The sequence below is a fragment of the Clavelina lepadiformis genome, chromosome 2 (assembly GCF_947623445.1).
Source record: "Clavelina lepadiformis chromosome 2, kaClaLepa1.1, whole genome shotgun sequence".
NCBI classification, from domain to species: Eukaryota; Metazoa; Chordata; class Ascidiacea; order Aplousobranchia; family Clavelinidae; genus Clavelina; species Clavelina lepadiformis.
Window position 1 is genome coordinate 5,762,596 of NC_135241.1, and position 25,437 is coordinate 5,788,032.

The 25,437-nt window shown below is 37.6% G+C and overlaps 3 protein-coding genes across 6 annotated transcripts; all 3 read left to right on the plus strand.

Annotated features, from left to right (window-relative positions):
* Window positions 1-5,638: 5,638 nt before the first annotated feature.
* Window positions 5,639-8,184, plus strand: LOC143445489 (amyloid beta precursor protein binding family B member 2-like). The gene has a single exon (XM_076944628.1). It carries the CDS (start codon window positions 5,696-5,698, stop codon window positions 7,556-7,558), a length of 1,863 nt encoding a protein of 620 aa, XP_076800743.1. The 5' UTR covers window positions 5,639-5,695; the 3' UTR covers window positions 7,559-8,184.
* A 683-nt stretch (window positions 8,185-8,867) lies between these two features.
* Window positions 8,868-16,277, plus strand: LOC143445485 (uncharacterized). Of its 2 annotated transcripts, XM_076944621.1 has the most exons (14): window positions 8,868-9,781; window positions 9,998-10,194; window positions 10,398-10,557; window positions 11,105-11,310; window positions 11,604-11,755; window positions 12,241-12,357; window positions 12,569-12,772; window positions 13,131-13,246; window positions 13,390-13,630; window positions 13,853-13,942; window positions 14,057-14,259; window positions 14,402-14,611; window positions 14,889-15,048; window positions 15,288-16,277. In XM_076944621.1, exons 1-14 carry the CDS (start codon window positions 9,584-9,586, stop codon window positions 15,437-15,439), a joined length of 2,406 nt encoding a protein of 801 aa, XP_076800736.1. In that variant the 5' UTR covers window positions 8,868-9,583; the 3' UTR covers window positions 15,440-16,277. The 2 variants fall into 2 exon arrangements, with proteins under 2 accessions (XP_076800736.1, XP_076800737.1); XM_076944622.1 differs by lacking the exon at window positions 8,868-9,781 and having other exon boundaries at window positions 10,056-10,194; window positions 10,351-10,557.
* A 580-nt stretch (window positions 16,278-16,857) lies between these two features.
* LOC143445483 (uncharacterized) lies at window positions 16,858-25,038 on the plus strand. 3 transcript variants are annotated; one of them, XM_076944616.1, is made up of 12 exons: window positions 16,858-17,840; window positions 17,962-18,290; window positions 18,611-18,800; window positions 18,972-19,097; window positions 19,311-19,456; window positions 20,270-20,419; window positions 20,764-21,208; window positions 21,354-21,925; window positions 22,676-22,811; window positions 22,886-23,080; window positions 23,280-23,357; window positions 23,537-25,038. In XM_076944616.1, the coding sequence occupies exons 2-12, from the start codon at window positions 18,085-18,087 to the stop codon at window positions 23,996-23,998; spliced, it is 2,706 nt and encodes a 901-aa protein (XP_076800731.1). In that variant the 5' UTR covers window positions 16,858-17,840; window positions 17,962-18,084; the 3' UTR covers window positions 23,999-25,038. The 3 variants fall into 3 exon arrangements, with proteins under 3 accessions (XP_076800731.1, XP_076800734.1, XP_076800733.1); XM_076944619.1 differs by having other exon boundaries at window positions 16,859-17,840; window positions 23,540-25,035; XM_076944618.1 differs by lacking the exon at window positions 16,858-17,840 and having other exon boundaries at window positions 17,861-18,290.
* The last annotated feature ends 399 nt before the right edge of the window (window positions 25,039-25,437 follow it).

The following is a 25,437-nucleotide window of genomic DNA, read 5'->3' on the forward strand; positions in this document are numbered from 1 at the left end:
CGCTGACCGGGTGGTATTGCGGTCGACAGTGTTGAGTCCTCACTTCGTTCTCGTTTGTCGGGTCTTTTTTGTCCTCCACTAGATGGGCATTTGTCGGTCTCAAGGGTGTCTTTGGGAATGTCGTCTAAAGAGTCTTCCTCGTCGCTGAATTCGACGATCGATCCGTCGAAATGATCTATGAGTTGGCCTTTTGATGTTTCTAATTTGGGTGGTTTTGTCTTGGCAAAGGGTGTTGAATGGCGGTTGTTCAGAGCACCCGAGTTGTTTGGCAGTTCTGGAAAATCTTCTTTTGAAGGTGAGTATCTGTCTGGAGATGTTCTTTTCATTTGCCTAAACGACACCCCAGCGAAAGTGCGGCGTGTCTCGCCAACTGCCTTCCACGACTCATTTACGACGTCTTGGTTTTTAACTTTGTTTGGACAATCCTTAACGAAATGTCCGGTTTCATCGCAATAATGGCATGTTTTTACCTGACCTTCATACTCCAACACGAACTTGAGATGGCCGAAACGGATGTAGGATGGTGGTTTTGCCTCCATTAGGTCTTTCTTCAAAACTTTGAAGATTCTTCTGCCGTCTCTCATGCCTTTAAACCTATCTCGGCCATGGACTGCCGATATGACCAAACCGATTCTCTTTAATGCTTCTACGATGCTTTCTTGTGGAAAGTGAATTGGCACCCATCCAACGCTTAAGTTGGTATGAGCATCACCTTGTGCGATAACATTCATTACCTCTTTGGCGTCTCTCAATTTTTCGGCAAGTTTGATGGCGGTTTCTTTAGTTATACAGGCAATTTCGACATTTCGGCCAGGTCTTTGTACGATTCCTTCTATGAACTGCAAAGGAATTTTGGTTTTGTCTAGCAGGGTGTAAATATCGGCTCTTCGTAAAGGGTCTTTTAGCTTTATAGAAACTTCCCTATCACGGTTGTAGTTTGTAGGTAGTTCAAACCGCCATTGCTTGTTTACTCTATCTGCATAAGTCTTCATCTTTTCAATAGTAGTCTGTGTCTCCATGACTATTCTGTAAAAAGGCGTAGGCTGCCTTTTGCTTGGCCAGCAAGCTGGTTTTCCTTCTGTCTTCCCGGTAGAACTTTAACCTGACTGGTTTTCTTCGGAAGGAGTGACTCAATAATACTGATTTGAGCGATCTTTAGTAAAAGGCGAAAGATTTATACTGTGAAGGGAAGCCAGAGTGATGATTTCAATAAGCTGAAATTGTACTAAAAAACAAAAATAACTTTGCGTTTGTGGTACTTTAGTAATATATAACATCATAGGCAATTATTGATAGTTTCATGGCATATATTTACGTTTTAATTGTGTTTAATACAGTTTAACTAACAAAATTTCTTTTTTTAGAACACTCTTAAAGATAATTACCTTGCTGTAGTTCAGGCATAAACGTTTGTCAAACACACGCTTCCCCGCTTAACCGTAATTGCTTGGCCGGCGTTTGAAGAAAAAGCGGGTTTCCGATTATAATTATTGAACCGTGACTACAGCGGCTTAAACTCACTCGGGCAGGGGTGACCAGCCTTGTTGGTTGTGTTAATTCTTATTTCTTGGTTTGTTCTGTATAGGTAGGCTTACCATACGTCCCGTTATAGTCGGGACAGTCGCGGTTTTTAAGGCTTTGTCCCGGCGTCCCGGCGTCCCGGCGTCCCGGCGTCCCGGCGTCCCGGCGTCCCGGCGTCCCGGCGTCCCGGTCAGTCAACCAAAAAGTCCCGCTTTGGCATTTAGTTAGCCAGCATTGCCCTACACTACCCGAATATTAGCATGCTGTAATTGGTTTGTTTAGCCAACTTGCTGAAGAGTCATGCCCGATGCGTGTTCTTGTTGCGTTGTGTTAAATGTAAAAGTAATTGTTACGTAATTCTCGCGGTTAATTGGTCCAGTAGTGGGTTGAATGTTAGCTAGTTAGTAATAGTAGGCTTGTAGGAGCAGGTGTTCTTTTTGCGGTTAAGTTATTGAAAGAACTTATTTCGTACCGGTACTTGTTTGCATTTCATTCTACAAACATCATTGTCTGACAAGACTCGTTGTTCTGAAGCGTCCCGGTTTTCAATCACAAAAATATAGTATGCCTAATAATAGGCTACGCCTAAACTGTGTTTTTTTTTTTTTTTTTTTTTTTATGTTTGTTTATTAAACGTTCTTAAAACAGTGTTAAGGCACGCTTAATAAGAAATAAATAAAAAAAATGATCGTATAAGTTTCGGGGAGAACACAGAGTACTTCAAAATTCGGAATAGACACAAAGTATAACGACGTAATGCATTTCGTAATTTTGGCCTGGGCCACGTTACAAATCAAGAAGGAACATAGAGGTTACACTCTTAGTTTACAGTTGAATTAAGATCGTCGGGGTTTGGTTCGTATATATATTCGCATGTTCCGCACTGGAAAGGCTTAAGTCTGTCTTACGCCTAAACTGTGTTTTGAAAGTACGACTTTGACGACCGCTAAGAGATTTTTAAAGACCGAGATTTTTAAAAAGTAAATGTTAATTTTTCGCTGCAGACGGAGAAGTATAAAAGTTTGAGAGGCAGTTGGATAAATTTAAGAGCTCGTTTCCATTGCCGAAAAAACGGGTTTAAAGACTGAATGGTGTTTTATTTAAACCACTTAATTCTGTTTAATTCTAAAATACCAAGAATAAGGACTCCAAAAAGAAGCTAATCTGTTAACCTTATGACAAAGAAATAATTCGCTTGTGCACTACTCGTGTGAGGTATTACACAAGGAACTCATCTGTCATAACGACCGCGAATGCTGGCGATAGTTGTTAGAATGTGAGCGAGGACGATTGATGGTTGATAACTTGTTTTACTTCTGCTTCGATGGATGAGTTCTCATTTCTCAAATTTGCGTGACTATGCTGTTAGTTGCTTGATTCTGTCTATACAAATTACTAAATTATAAAGTTCCCATTTTATTTATTATAAGACACAAAGGCTTTTGCCTTTGGGAAAATCTTGCTGAATGTTACATCGCGCTCAGTAACACGTGAAACGGTAAAAGGGGAGATCGTAAACATTACAACAGTATATATATGTGGCACACTAGTTCAATCGAGGAAATTATCTGACGTCATTAAGGAAAACTCAAGTCTAGTAAACACTGAATTACAAGATCCCAAATTAAATTCCAAACATCTCAAAACAACTCGTGACTCGTGACGTAATCGTCACATAGCCTTCCTACCCAGAGTAAAGCTTGCCTGAAATGAAATTGAAGGCAACCTTTACTCGACAAAATTATGTCTGTGGTATAATATTCATCACAGTTTTTAAAACAAGAATTTGGTACAGTACAATGACAGAGTTCGGTAAATATAACAAATATCGATACACCGTTTCACTTGAAATACAAAACATGAGACATAAGCTTACAGAAGTGTCGCATTTCCCTTGCGTGTCGAAGGTAAAAAAATGAGCGATCACGTCTGCGTGTGTCGTTCCGCGGCTGTAGCAAGCCTTGTTTGCGGTAGTAAGATGCACTTTGTTGCGATGTCCAGTGGACGTTGTTTCTTGATGCGTAAAAAATATATACAATAGTTTGCTCATGCTCTTGGAGATGTATAACACGTTAGTTAGGCGATCAAAACTTCATCACATCAACCAGGTATCAATGCCATTAGTACTGTTGTTTCCGAATTGATCTGGTTGCTAAGATTGTAGATGGAATGTCGTGAAAACTTCCTCGTTGACTAGCGTTCGTAGTTGGCTGATCTTGCTGTTGAAACTTGGTCATGAAAACTTCATAAATAGCTGGTAACATTCTTTCTCGCTCAATGTGCAACTAACTCAGCAATTTCGAACTTACTCGGGCACCAATTTATGACAAAGAAAACGATGATCGTTGAATTGATATCTTGTTTTTCTTCTCACTCGATGAGATGGTTGTCATTTCTCGAACGGTTTGCTTCTGCTGTTTGTTTAATTTCTGTCTATATATATTACTAACTGATAATGTTGCTATTTTATTTATTATAGGACACAAAGGCTTTCGCCTTCGGGCGAAGCTTTCTGAATGTTACATAGCGCTGTAGTAACCAGTGAAATCGATCACACGAAAAGGAAAGATTGAAAACATTACATCAGTATATATATGTGGCACACTAGTTCAATCGAGGAAATTATCTGACGTCATTAAGGAAAACTCAAGTCTGGTAAACACTGAATTACAAGATCCCAAATTAAATTCCAAACATCTCAAAACAACTCGTGACTCGTGACGTAATCGTCATAACCTAAGCCAGCTGAAAGTCTCAGCCGGACTGACTAGTGACTATTTCGAAAGTTCTCACACTCGCACCGCACGTGTGCGCTAGCGGTCTTTATACTTTCAAACCTCTGCTCCATCGCCTTGTGCATTGCAACGTGAAATGATTTGGGGTCAGGTAAGTTGGTGGACTTCACTCACCTTCGCCCAGTTTACTAAAGAGTAGACATTATGTTATTGTGCACTGGGTAAAGTTTGCATTAATTATTCATATGTTTTGCGTCAATCTGCTTTGTGCTCTGCAGTACACACGTGCGAAATATGACCCTCGTGAGTTACAAACCTTGCTATTTTACATAGGACTAGCCTAGGAATGGAAGTGACTAGGCCTATAATTGGTCACCATAAATAGACCATGCATCCCGTAGTTAAAGATTAGCCAGTTAGGTTAAGAGTTCAAATGAGTATGCAAAAGCTGGTTTAAGCTATTCAGGGTTTAATTGAAGTAAAATAAATGGAAAATTTAAGTTATTTGCCTATGATATAATATTTAAAAGGCAAATAAACATGAAACTATGAGAAATAGCTTGAAACGTACAATTTTTTTTCGGTGGAAGAATGGCAGCCCAACTTAATACGTTCTTGGTTTTAGGCTAGGCTATTCCATCTCTTAAAGGTTTTATTCCAATATTTTTTATTTTGTTTAGAACTGTGTTGATCTTCAAGACTAAAGTGAGTACAGGAAGATAAACTTCCTTACTGCCTAAGTTAGAAATGCCAGAATGTTCTATAAACCCTGTACAAGTATGCACGGCACTGTAAATCATACAACGTTTGAAAAGGGCGCTTATTTTCTACTTTAAATGCAACAAACTGGCCTAAATTTTTTCAAAACAGTCATCATTCATCATCACACAAATGAGGAGATGATTCTGTTTTAACATAAAATTGCAATTTTTGTTTGCGCAGTGTGTACCATTAAATTAAAGTCCAGACAGGAAACTTGGGCCTTGAGATGTGTATATATATACCTGTCCAAAATGTGTGGACAGCAGCGATAAAATTGCAGATATTTGGCAAAAACACCAATCAACAAGTCTAAGTCAGCAACAAAGTTGTTAAGGGTTCTTATATCATAGCTTTGTCAGTTAAGCCTGTGATTCAAAATAACAACGTTATTAGGAAATGTTGTGACATCACAGTGGCCAACAAACATTTTAAATTTTTGTCTGCTTATATTGTGCAAGTGCTTCAACAAGAGTTACTGCACAATAATTGTCATTCATTATTTTTAAGAACAGAGTGTTTTCTGTATGAAACTAAATTTGCGGCTAGGTAAACTATTGCATAATGGCAACAGTTTGTTTGGTATAAATATCTTTAATATATTAAAGACTGTTAGCTATTATATTTCAAGAAATTATATTATTGTTTTCAGAAAAAAGGGTTTAAGTTTGGTGTTTGAGATGTCCATTAACAGAGAGGAGAATGGAATTGCTCCTCCAAGTTTTTTACCACTAGCTCATTCTCACAACATTGCTCTTGATGGTATTGTTGGCAAAGAGAAGGTTGCAGTGGAAGAACCAAAAGATACAAGAAACCAGCTTACAATTTCTGAATCCGAGGAGGATCTTATAAATGGAAACTTCCAAGCGGAGTCATCAAGAGGTGAAACTTCAGCTTTAACTTCTCCTATTGATGAAGTTACCTCCCTGTTGGAAAATAGCAACGATGGTGATAGTTCAGCCATGTCTCCATCAGTAACTGTACAAAGTGACATTCCACATGCGGTTTATTCATCACCCAATGAAGATTGTAAAACTGATTTGCTTCAGACTGATTCCTTACCTGAGGAACTGTTAGTGGATTCTGTCAATGCAATGTCGTTAGTCTCACAAAATTTAGTCCAGTCTATCTTAAATGAAAATGATGACGCCCATGATGGGTCAAAGCTTGTTTTTAAGGAGTCTGAAGTCCTGACTCCCGGAGTTGAATTACTTTGGGAATCTGAGTTTGCCAGGCAATACAGCGACGCAAATGAAGATGGTCCGAACAACAATTTGTTGGACAATAGCGACGATGATTATAAAGAAAGAGACAACAAAGCTCATAGTGGATGGAGAAAGTTAATGGACGGTAATGGGGCCTACTACTGGAATATTGAAACTGGAGCAACACAGTATGAAGTGCCAAGAGAATTGGAGAATGCCACTGATAATAGCGATTTAGATACCCAGCATTTGGAATCTGTGGATTCCAGTTTAGCTGAATTGGAAGGTGCTGCATTTCGATATGCGTCCCTGCATATTAAAGATGATGATACCACAGATCGTGATGATAGCAGTGAATGGACAGTTAGCAGTGATACCGGAAGAATGTTTTCGGTGCGTTCACTTGGTTGGCTACCAATGAACGAGTGTTCTTCTGATCCTGAAACTAGCAGTGCAAATGTGAATGCATGCATACGTCATTTATCAAGCAGTCACGGTCAAATAATGGATGGCATTGGATCTTGGGGAGATGGTAAAAACCTGATGCTGATCATAGAGGATGAATTTTTGAAGCTAGTTGACCCCACCACGCAAACAGTCTTGTCATCACAGTCCATAAAACACATTCGGGTTTGGGGTGTGGGCAGAGAATGTGCGCATGACTTTGCATATGTCGCCAGAGACAGTCGGAGTAGGACTTACAAATGCCATGTGTTCCGTTGCGATGTATCAGCCAAAGCAATTGCACATGAGCTTCATACTGTTTGTAAAAGCTTATCCGATCAACATAAAAAGGCAATACTTGAAGATAAAGAAGCTGAGAAAGAAAAACTTGCCATGAGTACTTCTATACCAGCACAAAGGTCCGAAGCAAGCACCAAGTTTCCAGTAAAATACTTGGGTAGTAAGCCAGTTGAATCTGTGAATGGAATACAAACCATTAAAAGCGTTATTCGGGACATAACAACAGACAATACAGCTTTATGTGAAGATGCGACTGCCGCTATCAGTGCCTCTGTCCTGTTAATCACAAGTACAAGCACTCTCAAAACCCATGTTAATTGTCGCATGCGGTATATGTCATTTATGGGCATCGGAGATGATATAAGCTTGTTTGCTTTCATTAGCGTTGTTGGTGATAGTGCCCATTGCCATGTATTGCAATGCCTTCCTAATGCTGTAAAACTAGCACTGTCCGTCCAAGAGGCTTGCATGTTAAGGTTTCAAAAAGTGGTAGACTCCAAGCAAGTTCTGAATAATCCACCAAAAGCTGAAAGCTCACGCCGGTCAGTCAGACAGTTTGTAAAAGGGATATTTTCTCGCAAGAAAACATCTTAGGAAAAATCTCGAGAGCTTATTGAATAAGGATTTTATCCGCCAGTATTACATCATGAAGCATTTTATTACAGTTCTTTCATATATTTTATACGTATGAAATTATATATAGCATATTTCATTGTTGTATAAATTTATCTTATACTTATGACCTCCATTTAGGTGCAAACAGTTATTAAGCTCATATTTATAGTTATGTTTTAGTCTGATGCTGCTTATTTAAATTCATTAATTTATCAAAGAAGTATTTTGGTATAATATATATCTGACATAGTGTTCAGGATTATACATTTTTGTATCATAGTTATCAAAGTGCTTTATTTCAAAACATACAGTACGTCCTGAAAGGGTTTTATTCATTATAATGCTCTTTATTTTATTCTTTTACATGTTGCCTTCATGTTGCAACTTTTAGTTTTCTTTGATTTACACATCAACACTTCATATTTGTCATCTCAATGTTCACTGTTCCTCCAGCGATTTTAAACATTTGTTGCTGAGTCTTGTAACGCTAATAAGCTTTCTCAGAAGTGGCCATACCCAATGAAGACCTTCAGTCAAATTGTAAGTTCTGTTTTGTACGCATTACAAAATTTGAGCCAAATCATTCTTAATTATAGTTACCATGTATATTAGGATGTTTCATTTTTTCACCATTTTGGAATTTAAAAAAGCTTGGGGTCTCCCTAGGCGGTATTTTGGGCACGATGAAAGAATCTAAACTTTTTTTTTATTTATGACGTCATTTTGAGGTTGCACCCCCTTGCTGAAGTTTCAGTGGAGGTGCATTGTTTTAATTTGGCGATATCTTGGTAACCGATTGAGCTAGGGCCATTATCAAGATGTCAAAAGATGCAGAATGGCTGGTTTCCTATAACCACTCAATACATTTTAATTGCATTTTCGCTCTAGAAAAAAAGTTAAGAAAAACCTAAGTTTTGACATATTTTGTATGTTGGGAACTACATTGTGATTTGCATAAAAAATATGTCAAAACTTAGGTTTTTCTCAATAACTTTTTTTCTAGAGCGAAAATGCAATTAAAATGTATTGAGTGGTTATAGGAAACCAGCCATTCGGCATCTTTTGACACCTTGATAATGGCCCTAGCTCTATCGGTTACCAAGATATCGCCAAATTAAAACAATGCACCTCCACTGAAACTTCAACAAGGGGGTGCAACCTCAAAATGACGTCATAAATAAAAAAAAAGTTTAGATTCTTTCATTGTGCACAAAATACCGCCTAGGCAAACCCCAAGCTTTTTTAAATTCCAAAATGGTGAAAAAATGAAACATCCTAATGTATATACATAGTATAATATTTATTTTTGCAACCATCCAGTATGCCCTGTTTATCTTGCAATTAACAAGTAGATGTAATGTAAGAAGAAATCTTGTTTTAGTTTTGCTTTTGCAACCTGCTTTTTAGGTTACATGAATTTACTGGTACTGATTCTCACTTTTTACTTGCAATTTAATCTATGTGATTATTCTATTGATTTTCACACATTTTAGTTGGTTGTGTGCTGTATATAATCTTACTTCAATATATATACTTCCTGCTATTGGTGCTTTAAAAAATTGTCAGTATTGTGCTTTTATTAAATTTTTTGCCATTTTACCAAATTGTATTCATATTCCAGTCATTTTTACCTTTTGTTATAGACATATCGTTTATTGTGTATGATACATGTTTAAAATGTTTTTTGAATAATTTTTATTTTTTGAACATTTTGTCGAAGACTACATGTGGCCAGCGGCTGATATACTTCTGTAAATTATTTGTGTAGGTTTTGAATTTATATATATATATATATGGGTAAAATTTAAATTGATTACAGTCTGCTTGTTGGTGTTTTTATTTGTTAAACAGTTGTAGAATTATGTTTTTGTGACCAGTATATTGTTGCATTTTTATTTGCCCATTCTCAACATTTTACAAATTTGGTCAATACTTCTTTGCCTAGTTGACTGTAGTTTGCAATTTTTTGTAGGTTTGCTTGAACTAAGCAGTTGTTAATAAACCATGCAGTATTTGAAAAGCACTTATTTTGTCCTACTCATACTTTTTGGGAAGTTTTTAATAAATGAAGCTGTTAATACCTTTGTAAAAGACAAGCCACCAGATAGCTATAAAACTGGAAGACTAAGGCAACATGTTAATGATGATAGTTACCCATTTCGAAATATAAGCTTGTCTTATACAGAACGGGTGGAAGACTTGGTAAGTGTCATTTGTGTTAGATCACCCTTTTTCAAAATATATAAAACTTAAACCATTGCGGTTTTAAAGACATTGCACAAGTAATTTTTTAACTTACCATTTAAAGCTACAAATTAAAAATATAAATTAACCGCATAACTTCAATCCATATATTAGCCAATGCATACCACTATGATCAATACCTGGTACGAAATTGTATAAATTGTTTGTTTTAAGGTTTCTAGGCTGACCTTAGATGAGGTTATCCTTCAGTTAAGCAGAGGAGGTGCTCATGAAAATGGTCCTGCTCCTGCCATTGAGAGACTAGGAATTCAACCGTATCAATGGAACACTGAATGTCTTCATGGATATGTCACACAGACTGGAGGAGGAACGGGCTTTATTTCTCCTGTTGGCCTGGCTTCTACTTTTAGGTAAACTTTAATTGATAAGAAATATAGATTAATACTGTCTTTTAATCAATGTGATTTGTGACTTATAGTTTGCATGTTGTCGTAGTCAATTAATTAGTTACTAAAGATCATTTTCTGTTGTTTCATAGCACTAATGTTTTTAATGTGTTTAAATAGATTAACTTTTCTCCACCACATTAGTTCGTCTGGTTTTTCTTCTTTAGCACTAACCGTGCTTACATGGTGGGAAGGGTAGCAGCAGATGAAGCCAGAGCAAATCACAATAACTTTGTAAAACAAGGTGATTATGGAGATCACACAGGACTTGGCTGTTTTGCCCCTGTTGTGAATATTATGAGACACCCGCTATGGGGAAGAAATCAGGTTTGTATTTCGTATAATTGCATCCTGTATTTTTAGTTGAAAATAAATGAAATTGTATGAATCAATTTCCAGATGTATATTTCTCGGTGTGATGTGTTGTAAAGAAATAAATGTTTTGATTTTCTTCATATTGGGTTGTGTAATCGTGTTGGCAATCCAATTCAGCTTACGGCAATAACTTATTGAAAAATTTCTCGTATCAGTCAATGCTGCAGTTGTTAGGAAAATATTTTTTGCCTATAATTGCTACTTTACTTCCTCGAGCACATGCAAAATCTGGGTATGATTCCTTCCTTGTGCAATGCTAACGTAAACTTTTTATTTATTAGTCACCATTAATAATAATAGGAATACAAAAAAATTTTAAAGTTATAAAATTATGTTTTCCACATAAATATAGGAAATTTACAGTGCTACCTGCTTATACTCAATCATATTTACATGCATGTGTGCTCACTGAGGTGTTTTAGTTAGCCATGATGTATCAATTGCAATGTAATACTTTAAGGCAAGCATTACGCTTGTGATGTAAAGTATTTGTTAATAGGAAACCTACGGAGAAGATCCTATTCTCACAAGTTTGATGGCACGAGCTTATGTTAGAGGTTTGCAGTCAACCACCCCACTCCACAAGTCCTACAATAAGGAAAAGAAGACTTCAAACACAGCATCCACACACCAATATCCTGGCACTACCGCAACTTGCAAGCATTATGGTGTTCATGATGGTCCAGAAAATATCCCTACCTCGAGGTTTGATTGATTTGATTTTTTTAAGTAGACTGGATCAAATATTGAAATGAAACACTACACACTTAAGCTATTTTCGTCTGAAACAAATTTGGTGGTCATTGAGTAAAAGAATACTTTATCAATTTTGCAATTTTTATTAAATAAATGGAACATTATTGGATGACATTACCAAAACTGCCATATCCTTAAGTAAGACACTATTGACAAATGAAATACGTTTCTATTTACAGTAACAGCTGTTTTTAACATGCTTAAGCCAATAAAACTATCTGGAGCTGCCTTTCTGTACCTAGATTCAGTTTCAATGCAAAAGTTAGTGACCATGATTTGGGAACAACATTTTTGCCAGCATTTAGGCAATGTGTACTTGCTGGAGCTTATGGTGTAATGTGCAGTTACAATGCTATCAATGGTGTACCAGCTTGTGCTAACAAAGAAATGATGGGTAAGCTTGTGAGATCTAACAGGTAGTAAAAGTTTTTAGTAAAAATACTTTTATATCTTAAATGTAATTTTTATATTGCAAAAAGTGGTCACGTTTGTATATCAATAACAGAATAATATAACAGAGTTATATTCAGAATGGCCTGAATATATTTTATCAAAGCAATAAGTTTCCATATCATTTTCATACTTTTTCTGTTTTTTGGTCTTAATTCATTCTTTAATGGTGTTTTTCCTAATATTTTTTGTTTATTTTCTGTGTTGTTCTTATTTCTTTGTTAAATTTAATATGGGTGCTCTAGCAAATTGATTATTATTATCTTTAGTTGTTTTGTAATTTTTATGGCTGTTTTTGTTTAGTTTTTAAATGTTTGGATAAATATATCAATATAAATCTTTTTCTTACTTGTAACTAATCAAATCGTTTAAAAGTTGTATTCAAATTGTAAGAATTATCAAGTTATCACAAAGTATTTGATGTTACAGAGGATATTCTTCGTGGAACTTTCGGTTTCACCGGATATGTGGTGAGCGATGAAGGTGCGATTGAACATATTGACACTTACTTTCATTACACAAACACCCCACTTGAAACGGCAATTGGTAAGTTTGCTTTTGTTATAAAATTTGTGAATAGAAATGCTTCATTGTCAGTGCAACATATGCATTGCTAATGACATGTAAATGATGTCAAAAAGTATTTCGGCAGTAAATATATGGTAAAGGTGAACTACTGTAATGTTGTTCTGTCAAATTTTATGCATATCAAAATAACAAGTAATAATTATCGCTGAAAATTTACATTCTTCACTAGTTTCAAAGAATGCCGGTGTTGATCTTGAGTTGACATATATTGGCAAGACAAATCGCTTTACCTTGCTGAAAGAAGCAGTATCTGAAGGCAAAGTGAATGAGAAAGGTTTGAGGGAGTCGGCAAAGCGTCTCTTCTTCAATAGAATGAGTCTCGGAGAATTTGATCCTCCGGAGATTAATCCGTGGACATCTGTCACAACTGATGGTAAAATTTGAATCGTAAGCAAGTGTGGTTGTTACCACTCGGTATCTCAACCAAATTTCTACTTTTTAGTTATTAATTGGTAGAAGTCAATCAGTGAGTAATGAGTTAAGTCTGCAACTGTAGCTAAATTTTTAATTGCAAGTTATTAGATTAAATTAAAAGCACCCTGAAATCTTGACAAAAATTTGACCTGATACTTTAATTTTGCAGGCAGAAATTAAAATTTAACCTCTGCACTGAGTCATATGTCTTACGCATGCAAAACAATTGTTTCACGAACATACATTTATTGCAATGTCGGTGTTTGCTCTGCAAAAATGGTGGACTTTCCACTGAGCTATCTCGTTTTACTACGCAGATATTTTAAATGCGAATCACACGAAGCTTGCAGCTGAAATTGCACAAGATGCTATGGTTTTGTTGAAGAACAATGGCCTGCTGCCACTTCCGGAGAATAAATACGAGCACATAGCTGTAAGTGTAAGCTGATTGTAGATTAGTTTGCATTTATTATCTTGTGTTAACGCAAGTTTGAATTGTCAAACATGCGCGGTCTATCTTGCTTGCTTGTCTATCTTTTTTATTTTGCTTCAATTCTTGAATTCACTACTTTATAGGTGATTGGACCATTTGCAAATAACACAGACGCCCTCATGGGTGACTACGGAACCAACCCTAATGGACATTTTAGCACGCCGCTAGATAGCGCTAAAGCGCTAAGCGGAGATGCCACAGTGGGCAGTGGTTGTGTCGGACCATGGGACGTCAATCTACCGAAATGCCTGGTATACGACTCCAAGCTGGTTACACAAGCCATCACGCCAAGAACTCAGCTTATTTTTGTGACCTTGGGCACAGGTAACTCCGTTGGTGATAGCTATATTTGTAACCAATTATTATTATTGATGGTCATACTAAAAATTGTAGTCTGTGTTTCGCACTGCGTAAACTTGGACTTGCTAAGTTGTGCTGGGCGTGTATCCTTTTAAGCAGCATTTTAGCGCATTATTATTATTTTTTTAGATTAACTTAAATTTGTTATAACTATGAACTGTCTCATGTTTTTGTCACTATTTTCAGGCAGGGCGTTGGAAGCAGAAAGTAACGACAGGGCCGACATGTCCTTAGCTGGACACCAATATCAGTTGCTTGCTGATGTACTGAAATACGGTGAGTAAAAATAGCGACGGAAGATTGTATTCACGATTGAATACAATTTTGAGTATTCCCGTATTCATAGGTATAACATCATATGTCTTAATAACAAACTTTAATTCACTTCAGCCAATAAGCGTCCGGTCATCGTGCTTTTGTACAGCGCCGGACCACTCGCCATCGAGACCGAGGCTTTGAACGATCCTCGGGTCAGTGCCATATTCGCTTGCCACATCCCTGGCCAAGCTGGCGGCGCCTTCACTGACCTCATGTACGGCAAGGTGGTTCCAGCCGCCAGGTTACCCTATACTTGGTATCGGTCCAACGCTACGGTTGGTAAAACGTTTCCGTGCCTTTTGTGATACCTAATCACTTCTAATCAGTAAAAGCTATTAAATATGCGGTTTAAGCAATCTATTTTCATAGCCGCTTACTGTTGACGTCATTAATGACGTTATGTTCTATGACGTATAGCTGGCATCGATTACAAATTACGACATGCAAGACGCAAAGCTGACTTATCGATACACTGATGATGCCCTTTTTCCATTCGGTTATGGCTTGTCCTACACGAGCTTTCTGTACAAAAACGCCAGATTTCATCCAAGTGACGTTGTGAGCGGTTGCACTGAACCTGTTGTTCTTGTCGACGTTAGCAACGAGGGAAATTACGACGCCGATGAGGTAATTTATGACATTATAAACTAGATTTTACCTTCTATTAAGCATTGGTAAAATGGCTTGTCTTTGTTAGTGATGGATGCCAGTAATTTCGAGTAACTATCATTGTATTTATACTTTTTATTCAATACATTTTGTAATATTTTAAACTATAAGCGCCGCTTAAATTTTTTGGCGTTGTGGTTGCAGTTACAAGGTCACACAATTTAAAACACACAGCGGTGTTAGTGAGTTTTCTTAATCAAATCTTCCCACTTTTCTACTTCGTTTATTTTTCCAGGTGATCCAAGTTTATGTGCAATCCCTGAACGCTACCGTACCTACTCCAAGACTCCAACTAGTGGCTTTCGATCGGACCCATTTCAACAAGGGTGAAATGAAAACCATATCATTGACCATTGAATCTTTTGCCACCGCTGTGTGGAAGGAAGTTGGCGAAAGTATATGCGCTTTTCGTGCTGTGGTTTTTCTAGATTGTAATTGTGTCGTATAACCATAGAATTCGCCCGATTACGTTTGCTCTTAGCAATAACTATATAATACATGTAATAAAATGCTTTCAACTGCAAACTAAACCACAGAAAGCTTTCCCATTCTACTATAGTCGGCGAAACTGGTAATGTTTCTTCTGCCAAAAACTTACTCACTTGACTAACTTTGCCATTGATTAAATCCATAGAATATGACTACTACCTCGAGCCTGGAAAGTTTCTCGTGTTCATTGGTGGACAGCAACCCGGCCAGGCGACAAGGCTGGATTCGGACGTTCTGCAAATCCCATTTTCACGAACAGGCTCGACCGTACCGTTGAAGAAGTGCGACATGTCATAAAGGCGAGTTTTTATCATTTTTTTGTCGTTTGTCAGCTGCGATGTGCAATGATTTCCACATTTAATGTCACATGATCACGAGTTTATCACTTAAAGATTTCGTGCCAAAATCGTATTAGTATGTACATTGCTTTGATTTTTGTTCAGTTCTGCACAGCCAAATTAGTGTTTCCTAAGATCATTTTTATCCAAACGCATCTGAATTTGTATCAGTTGACTTAAATCATGATTCTGAATGACGATTTCACAATCAGCTGCTTGCACTTGTCGTCGTCATATACATTTTTCTCGAAGTTAATGCCGTTAAGATTTTTGTATGAATCCATGTTGCATTTTATAATTTATCGAAGATTTGCGCTTAGATGTTTTCATAGCCGAGCATGGCATTGTGTGATATACTGTTTTGTCCAATTGTATCATTTATACACATTATTACTGTACATCCAAGTGATGCTGATTGCTTAAACCTTGCTGTTGCGAATGTTGGTCCCAATGTTGTAACGTACTGTACCCATTCTGCGCTTAAAAAGGGTGAAGTTTTCTGATTGAAACGTTTGTGAATTACCCAAATTTCGTAATAAACGATGCCAGAAACTTTGTTTAGCACTGCTATCATACGCTCTACACATTGGAAAGAATAGATATATGAATTATGCAAATCCTTTGTGATACTGAAACGTTTAAGACCCTAAAATCTAAGTAATCGTGTGCTTTATCACGTAAATTCATTTTCTGGATGAAATGCTTTCTATTGCTAGCGACTCACGACAATCGCATTATAACTTTTTCCATTGCAGTATATAACGTCATGCCATTATTACAATTATTTCTCAACCGAATAGTGTGTTGTCGTATTTCGCTAGTACGGCCAGGTGGACTTGACAGATGACGAAGAGGTAACACCCAGTCGAAAATATATTGGGTACAATCCTTTATTGTTCTGTAGTCTGGTTTTTTGTCTAAATGATCTTTGGTGATAACTTTCAGCAAAGTTAAACAGAAGCATCTCGTGGCAATATTATCCTTTCATTGTCATTGTAACTGGTCCTATTCATACTTTCTCCAACCGGTAGAAGTTAGAGTTAAACTTTTGACTTCTTATGTTTGCTTTGGATGACAGGTGGTACCCAGCGTTTTTCTAAAACATTTGCTTAGAGTATAGTGGTTGTTTGGCTGGCTGGTTGTTACTTTTGCCTTTAATCACATTTATACAGAGTAGTTCTTTTTGCATGTTTTGATGCTTTTGATTGCCCTCCCATGCGTATAACAATACCGGTGCCTGAACAAATATTAGTACTGTATGGGACTATGGGCATATAACCTTAGTTGTTAAGGTTTTGTTGTCAATCAAAGTTAGTAGTTAGTAAAAGAATAGCTAATAGCTCTTTGTTTTGATAGTAATGTCTTCAAAACATTGTTAATCGCTATATTAAGGTGCACATAGAATTTTATCATGTGGTCATTGACATTTGAACAATAACAAATAACACATTTTAATGTTCTTATCCAAAGCTACCGTGCACATCAATGGCACTGCGAGCGTGTTCCTTCTCGTATATCATATTCACATTCGACCTCCGTCGGATAATAGTCATCATATGCCGATAATTTTTATCTTTTTCGAATCATTTGTCCGATTTGTAACAAGACACCACGTACACGATGCGGTACAAATAGTTCACCCAAACGAATATGTAACACAATTCCGGGACTATAAGCACCTGCACTGGTCGCACAGGCGGGCTGAAACTTCTTGGGCGGGTATTTGTGATCAGTCAACAGGTAATAAACCTGAGCGACTGTCCCTTGTCTATAGATTGATATATCAATACAGTTGAAATGTGCGCTATTGTGTTCTATAAAAACCGAATTATGCGCTCTCTGTTGCGCTGGGACGGTTGTGCGGCAGGTTATATTAAACTTCTACCGTCTAACATCATTGTTGGTCCAAAAGGACGATGAAAGGGGCTTTGAATGTTTGTTTTAATTGGCTGAATGGCAGTGTAGGGATTGTTACCAAGGGTAGGCTTAACCACAGGTGTAACTCTTCAGACTGATGATAAACTATCGCGTAAACTCAAGTAGCTCTTCTTAATATGGTTTTCTCGCGGTTAATGATTAGAAATTATACGTCGGTTAGCAAGAAAACACTTCAGTACACGTCGATTGGCAATTCAGTCTAGTCATTGTTCTTGGCTTTAAATTGTTTTTCATTAGGCTATTAGTCACTCGCTCGTTATCATGAGGCTTAATAGGTGTTTCTACTTTTTGCATCAACAGACTAGATGTGCTTATTGGAGGAGAGTTTTTTTGAATATATTTCAATGTAAGAGTAGTTATTTCTTTTCCATATAGGTTGGCTTTGGGTATAGTCGGCAGTTTAGGTGAATCTCAGCTACGAGGTAGTTAACGCTTTTTGATTTTCAGTACTAATAGTTTAGTTTTACTCTGAAAAAGATAACTTTGATAACAGTACAGACCCAATTTGTTTGACTTTAAGTCTTACATGTTTTTGATTTCCAGTTGCTTGCGTGAGAATTCAACCCATCCACTTTAGAAGATTTAACGTATTTGTTGACTGATAAGTGCTCTTTATAAATTCGTGAAGGAACAACGGTAAGTATATAAACGTCAAAAACAGAGAAAATGAAGACTTTAAAATCTCATTCGTCCTTGCACGGTCACGTGGTTTCCTCCCATCTTCCCGCTGGGAAAGATCGTGCGCTCGCCAACGCCCTCTTGCGCATGAGTGAAAGAACGACAATCCAGGAGAGAAACAAGACTGATGACGTCATTTATTGTGGTGACAACGAACCTATGTATGGTTGGACGAATGCAGTTCCTAACCCAAAGTAAAGGAATCGATTTTAGAGTTTCTTTTGCTTCTTTTAGCAACCAAAATATTTATTATTTGTAAAATACAGAACATTACCAGTCAATCAGTTCCCGAGACTAACCTAATGTAGGTATAAGAACTTTTAAAGCTTAAATCTGCTAATATTAATATTGATAACTTTGGTAATATACTAAACGGACGTTTTTCTATTCTGCTAAAACAGTTTCTTTGGCTTTTGACGGTTTTTGTTATTCTGTATTTTAATCCATTTTTCTTCCTAATTAATCACCTTATTTCAACTCCCTGATTTAACGTCACGCTGATCTGTAACCCCAGATACTCGGATGGAAATAGACCAAAGAAGATTGTGGTAAAGAAAAAAAAGCTTGCAAAGAAGATTCAGATTGATCTTGAGAGAGCTGAACAGCTGGATGAGTTGACTTTGAGTCTCAACAACGTGTCAACAAATGTTGACGGCCAGTATCATACTTACGCCACGTTACGCGATATGTATGACAACTATAAGGTAGGTACCGCTTGAAATTGAAATACTAGATACTATTTATTAATATTTGCTTTAAAATTGCTTTGATACTTGTTGCTCCCAATTTTTTCATGCTTTTGTACATATTGTTTGGTTTTGATAAAGGACTTTAGCTCTATCATAACATATAAATCATTTTCTCTTGTATGGCAGAAAAATATGCAGCTTCGCTCTTTTTCGAAAAACAAGGAAATAATTGATCCAGTCACGTTCAAGTACATTCCATGGGACGAAAGGAAAGAAGGGAACAGTGGAGAAATTAAACTTCCCACTCTTAAAGTATGTTTGCTTTCACGCTTTTGTTGTCTATAACTATAAGAGGGCCCTGAATACATCCACTTACAGTATATAATAAATGCCGGCATGGACAATTCGTTATATTTGGTGACTTACAAAAGTATGACGTAACTTCGTGGTTACAATATTTTTGATTAAATTTTCGAATGAATCAAATAAGCGAAGTTTATTTTGCTGTTTTAAACCCTTTTGAAGATGGCGCACGCCACTCAACCAAGCAAATTAATTGAAGTGTTGGAAAAGTATATGAAGAAACAAAAACAACCTAAGCGCAGAGGAAATCGAGTTAGTGATAGCAACTCATCATCGGAAGACAGTGAAGCAGCAGAATATTCTGACAAGTGAGCATCTTGCTGTTGTTGTGTAATAATATTAACACATACAGTATTTGTTTACATAATATTTGTCATTAAGCGTTGTTTTGCTAAGGACAAGCTGAATGTTATAAAATAGTTAAATAGAAACTTATTTATTCCATTCTAAATGGTTGGCCTTTTAATTGTTGAAATTTATGTAAAAAGGCTTTGCTTGTGATAATTAGACGCACTATTTATTGAGTTTATTCTTAAGCCAACAGTTTCAAATCGAAAAACGCCTGTCAGTGTCTAGTTGGTTTCATAGGCCAGTCTCTGCTGTTGTAAACCTAGGAGAAACTATAAACACACGTTCCATTATTCTTCGTATAGAAGGAGCTTGTTTGATATAGCAAAAGACACTGATATTTTGTTTCCCTAAACTATAACACTATCTAACTGTGAAGCTACCTGTTCTATGTTGCGGAGAATCGTCAAAACAGTGTCCGAAAAAAGAGCACTGGGCAGGCAAAGAAACTGATAAATCTATTTACTTAGTAAGAATTCTATCGTGAGTTGAGATTTAAGAAAGGGAAAGTACATAAAGCATACCGGTATTTGGATTTGGCAGTCCGGATTTTTGTGGCAATGAAACCTATTGACTATGCCGAAAAGGTCAGCGAGTTGTTTTAGTTGATAGACGTTGCAATGAAAGCAATGTCCAAAACCGTACAACTGTCCAACTATTAAAGTGTTTCTTGATTTAAATGCAGATAAACTTGACCTAACTCAAGCATTTGTTCAAACTGGGGCTTTGTAGCATTTCGAGAATTTGGGCATTGTTGTTTGTTCAATTTGAAGGTACAAATGGAACTTCAAGAAAGACAAGTCGAAAGATAAGATAGCACAACGACGAGTTGCAGCAAAACGAAAAAAAGAACACATCCACCTTCCGGCCATCACAACTAGAGGAGATAATGTCGAACCGAACGTAAAAGAACGACTTATCAGGTTAAGCGACTTCCCATTTTGGCTTTAAGAACGAATCTATTTTTACGGACATAATCGACGATAATTAAACAAGCAGAGGTTATTTGTAACAAAAGTTTCTTGTTTGTTGGTGGTAAAATCGTGTTAACTTCAATAGTATTGTAAAAGTAAAAATTGGGCATAACCTCAAGGGTTAACTACAATTACTTAACGCGAGTTTAGGCAGGCTTGATCTTGTTTCTTCAGGTGTAACTATAAGATGACAAAACGATTCTTGGTTGACAAAACACTGCTCACACCACACATATTAACATAGGTTCCTGTTATTATGGTTACTTGTTTTTACCGTGCACACAACCCCACAGGTACGTGAACGGAGCCGTCCACAACAAGCGGAAAAACAACACAATCTACAACAACGGAAGAAATGTATTCTATATAAACGTTCGAGGCGGTGACAGCAATTCAAACGGACCGGAGACAATTAAACTGGAACGCAAAAGAGATATGGGACCAAATGGTGGGGACCGATGGGTAGCGCGAGTGATTATCAAAGAGCCGGAGGAACCTGCTCCGAATGGTTCATGCAAAAATGATACAGAGTCGAGCTCTTCTGTCATCATTGTTCCGGATGACAGGTGGAAGAGAAACCAGGGTGGAGTCGTAGCTGGGGAAAGGGAGAGAATTCATCGCGAAATCGAAAATACACATCGGCGCCAGAAGCAGGAAGAAGGACTCAAACAATTAAGGAGGAGACTCTTTCAACATACAGTTCATGAAGCGAATTCCTTTAGGGACAAATACAGACGGGTATGTCTATTTTGTGTGGGTTTATGTATCTGTGTTCTCGCTTGTTTGAAGTTAATTTAGCATGTAAATGTCCATCAACCCATATTGTACAAGCAACTGCTAATTTCAGGCAGTATGGTGTTTTTCACATTGTACAATATTTCAGCAACCATCTTTTCCCATGCCGCCCAGCTATTCCTTGGTTGAAACTGCGAAAGTATCTGTTAAGTATAACGTCGAGACAGCGAAGAAAAAAGGAATCGTTCGAGCTGCCAACCAGGAGGAAGCTCTCATTGCTTACTCCAAACCGGGAGTAACGTCGCATAAGAAAACTGATCGAAGAATCTCCGATCCTCATGCGAACCGGAACCTGACAATAGGCAGCGATCACGTGACCCGGATATTACCGCCTGTGGGGAAAAAAAGCGATCACGTGTCGAGGAAGGAGGAAAAAGAGCATTCGAAACCGGGAAGATTAATCTTAACTCGGAACACCGATCAAAGGGATGAAAAGCGGAAGACCTCCAGGAAGCAGATAAGAGTTAAACTTCCGGTTCTTCCCAAGCAGATCGAGAGGCCAGAACCGCTTCAAACTCCCGATACTTCCGGAGATGAGGACTCGCCCCGGCGAATGGAAGACAAGGCGATGCAAAATGAAGATGATGGAAATAATAAAGATGAACCAACTGTTCTTCCTCAAGTCCAGGGAGCAAGTACAACCTTTTACGCCGCACTTGGGTAAGTTTTTAATCATCTAATGCAGGGATGTCAAACTCAATCGCACCAGGGGCCAAAACTCAAAACTTATTTAACGTTGCGGGCCGTTAGGATAAAACTTGATTGAACGTTTCATGACACGAGTACATGAATTGGAACAGGCAGCGAAACAACAACAAGTTTTTGATGTTTTTGACGATTTTTGACGGGGCTATTTTTGATTATTCTTCTCTTACATCATTATGTTACATTCATCTCCTTGCAAAAGCATTAAAGAATTAACAAACAATAAAGAAAAAGGCAGCCCAGATTACAAGCGATTGAATAAATCGATTTGTTCTATCGTATGATGGGGCAACTGTTGTGCTGCTGTATTGTGCGATTTGTAATAATCTTGTTTCTTGCCTGAAAAAAGTAAGTTATATTGTACAATGATCTCGCGGGCCGGAAATAGTTCAATGTATAAAATAGCATTGCGGGCCAAGTTTTATTGTAAAGCGGGCCGGGAGTTTGACACGTATGATCTAATGCATACCTTCATTAATATTTTATGCGTTTGAAATTTTGATATACTGCACTGTACTGTAAATGCTATATAAAATTTATTAAGAGGATTTTCGACATTTTTATGTAAATTATTAAAGTAATTTTATTGAAGGTGGTTACGACAGAAAGCCTCCGCGTTATTTCGTTTAAAGTTATACGTGCTACGTATGTCAGTCTTGCTCTAGCCTGAAGCTCGTAGCCTACATTGTTTAGTTTTTCTTATAGGAACAATGAGGTAGACCGAGCACAGAGTCCTTCCTCGACGTTTGGGTCAGACGTGAAGTTGAAGCAGATTGTTGACTCTGCGCAAACCCTTAGTCACTCTCACTTTAGTAGGGATGCGCAGTTTTTGAGATACAAGGTGACGATTCGATAGTTCCTCCAAAGTATCTGAAAGTAGCGATTTAAAAACAACATCATCACGTATTTCGAAAGGTGATTCCTCAACCGGGAGCAAAATCATCCAATGTCCCGGATGTTCATGATCGCAAGCCCATCCATCCTCCGCACAATCGAAATCGAGGACAGAAAAGGATACAGGATTGGATCGACCACGAGAAAGGATTTGTCAACTCAGTTGCCCACCATCTTCACTCAAGTTGGATGTATGGAGACAAAGCTTATGTCCAGGTTTATTGGCAAATATTATGCACGTATTCTCAGTTATACTGTACCGTCACACCGAGTTGTACCCAATTTATTTACTTCTAATAATATTTGTATAGTTTATGGTATTGTATTCAGTTAACTTTGGTTTTGCTTTGTATGTGTCCCTTGCTTAATGTTGTCAGCATAGAAAGCTAATAGAGAAACTTCTGCTTGCTTTAAGGAACAGCTTGGACATTCTGATGGTGTGAAAGCTGCGCTCGCTAAATCTAAACTGTTGGAAGAAAACAAAAACAACCAGGTAGTTAATTTTAACTCGCATCGACATACACTTCTGCATACTGTAGAATAGATAGCACGACAATGAGTACGTCGGCTTGAAGCCAGCGCAGTAATCGCAACGTAATAGTAACAAAATACATTAGTCCCGTTAGTGGGTAAGAATGTGCTAATTAAAAGAAATTATTGCATTGCATAAAGCAGGTTCCCGCCAAGCTTGCCACCAATGGCGGCGGCGCTACCAACATCATCATGAAGAGGCGGGTTGTCCCTCCCATCATACCCACAACCTCCCCGACCGCCGCAAAACAGCCCGACAGAGACCCCCAATTGGACATACCGGTTGTGTCTTCCGGTGCTGCTAGAAAGTTTGATGACTCCTCATCTAAAGACGTCGCATCAACTACTAGGAAGCCAAAGACGAACAAAAAACGTCAAGTCAAAATGACCAACCGTCACGCCCAGGAGCGCGCCATGCGGCGTCACGAACTGGACTTTATCGATCCTAATTTCGATGACGTTATTTGCAGCGGTGACGTCATCGTCAGGCAAAGACCGACGCCGAAATTGCTCGAACATTCGTTTGCAGCTTCCATTACGTCAGTTAAGCCGTCACGAAGAATAGTTAATATCGCACCGACGTCACTAGCCCAACAGGGTTGAACCGTTAATTTATGTGCATGTTTTATTTGTCTTTTGTCAGTATGTAGCACTCTGCCGCATCTCAGATGACCGCCAGTAAATCTATACTATATCTCTGCATAATTTTCACTACCATATTTCGGTCCATTTATATAAAGCTCTTATATCCTATACGGTTGGTGGTATATGCTATCTGATAGTTATTTCTATGCGTTTTACTTGTTTACAGCAATCTCTTTTCTTATGCTTCTAATTAACTGCCGCCAGGTCTTCACTTTACTGTGTGTGTTTGGGTTTAGAATTTGTTATGTGCTTTCCAAACGTTTGTTGATTTTTTAGACGCAGTCGTATTGAAAACATTTGTTTAAATGTTATTCGGTCGTTGTCGTCGCTTTGTTTTCAGCTCGCGCGAAATTTCCGGACAAATCGCCCTAACTTATTAAATTTCTGTTATTGTTTTTATAAAAATGAAACTTACGATTTCTCTGAAGTGAAGGTTTGCAGCAATTGTTATACAGCCGTATACTTAGTTCAATGTTAACGATATGTGACCAACAGTTAAACCAAACGCTTACACCCGTCAAGTATAAAACGATTACACCCTTTGTAGATGATTTCTTAGTCTTAGCCGGCCTTTTTTGCACCATTTATATTAGCACAACACCGATAACATGTTCAAGCATCTGTGATTTAAGTATTATTATAATAAAGATGATAAACTGTGGCTATAAGGCCTATGACAAAAACTGCTTGTTCTGTGTTTGCACAACATGACACAGCCTCAGCTCGTGAACCCAGCTTGTAATTATTATCGTTACAGTTACAGATAACGTTTTTTCAGCCGACGGAAGAAGACAGTTAATTTAACTTTTCTTTATTCTTGTTAAATCACCTTGGCGAATTGAACTCGAACCGTTGACGACTTAATTACCTCGCCCTAGTCCAGGACACAGGATTAATTTCTTTAAGCGTAACGTAGAACGTAACTGGACATAACATTGTATTTGAGAAATTAATTGTCATAACTTGTCATTGCAGTTTAGCGTTTAGTCGTCTGTCTGCCAATTTGGATCTATAGATAGTTAACTATAAATACTTTCGCGAACAATATTGCTTGTGGACTTAACTGCTTGTAATAACCATTATCAAGGCCACTGTATATGTAATAAACTTCTTTTGTCGGTATGAGTTTTTCGTCAAGATTTCTAATATTTCTATATGTTTGACATAGGGTTTAAGTGCTTTTTTCAGCGCTATCAAACAAATCAAACAGTCGTATTAATTGACGTTTTGTTCTCCTTGTCACTCCAATAACATTTTAATATTACAGCGTGTCATATACGACGTTGAAGTATATGTTTATTATTATGAGATTTGCACAAGTATTTCCGCAACGTTTATAACGATTGGCTTCCAATGCACGTTAAAACGTGCTGTCTAATATTCAGGTTCACACCGCT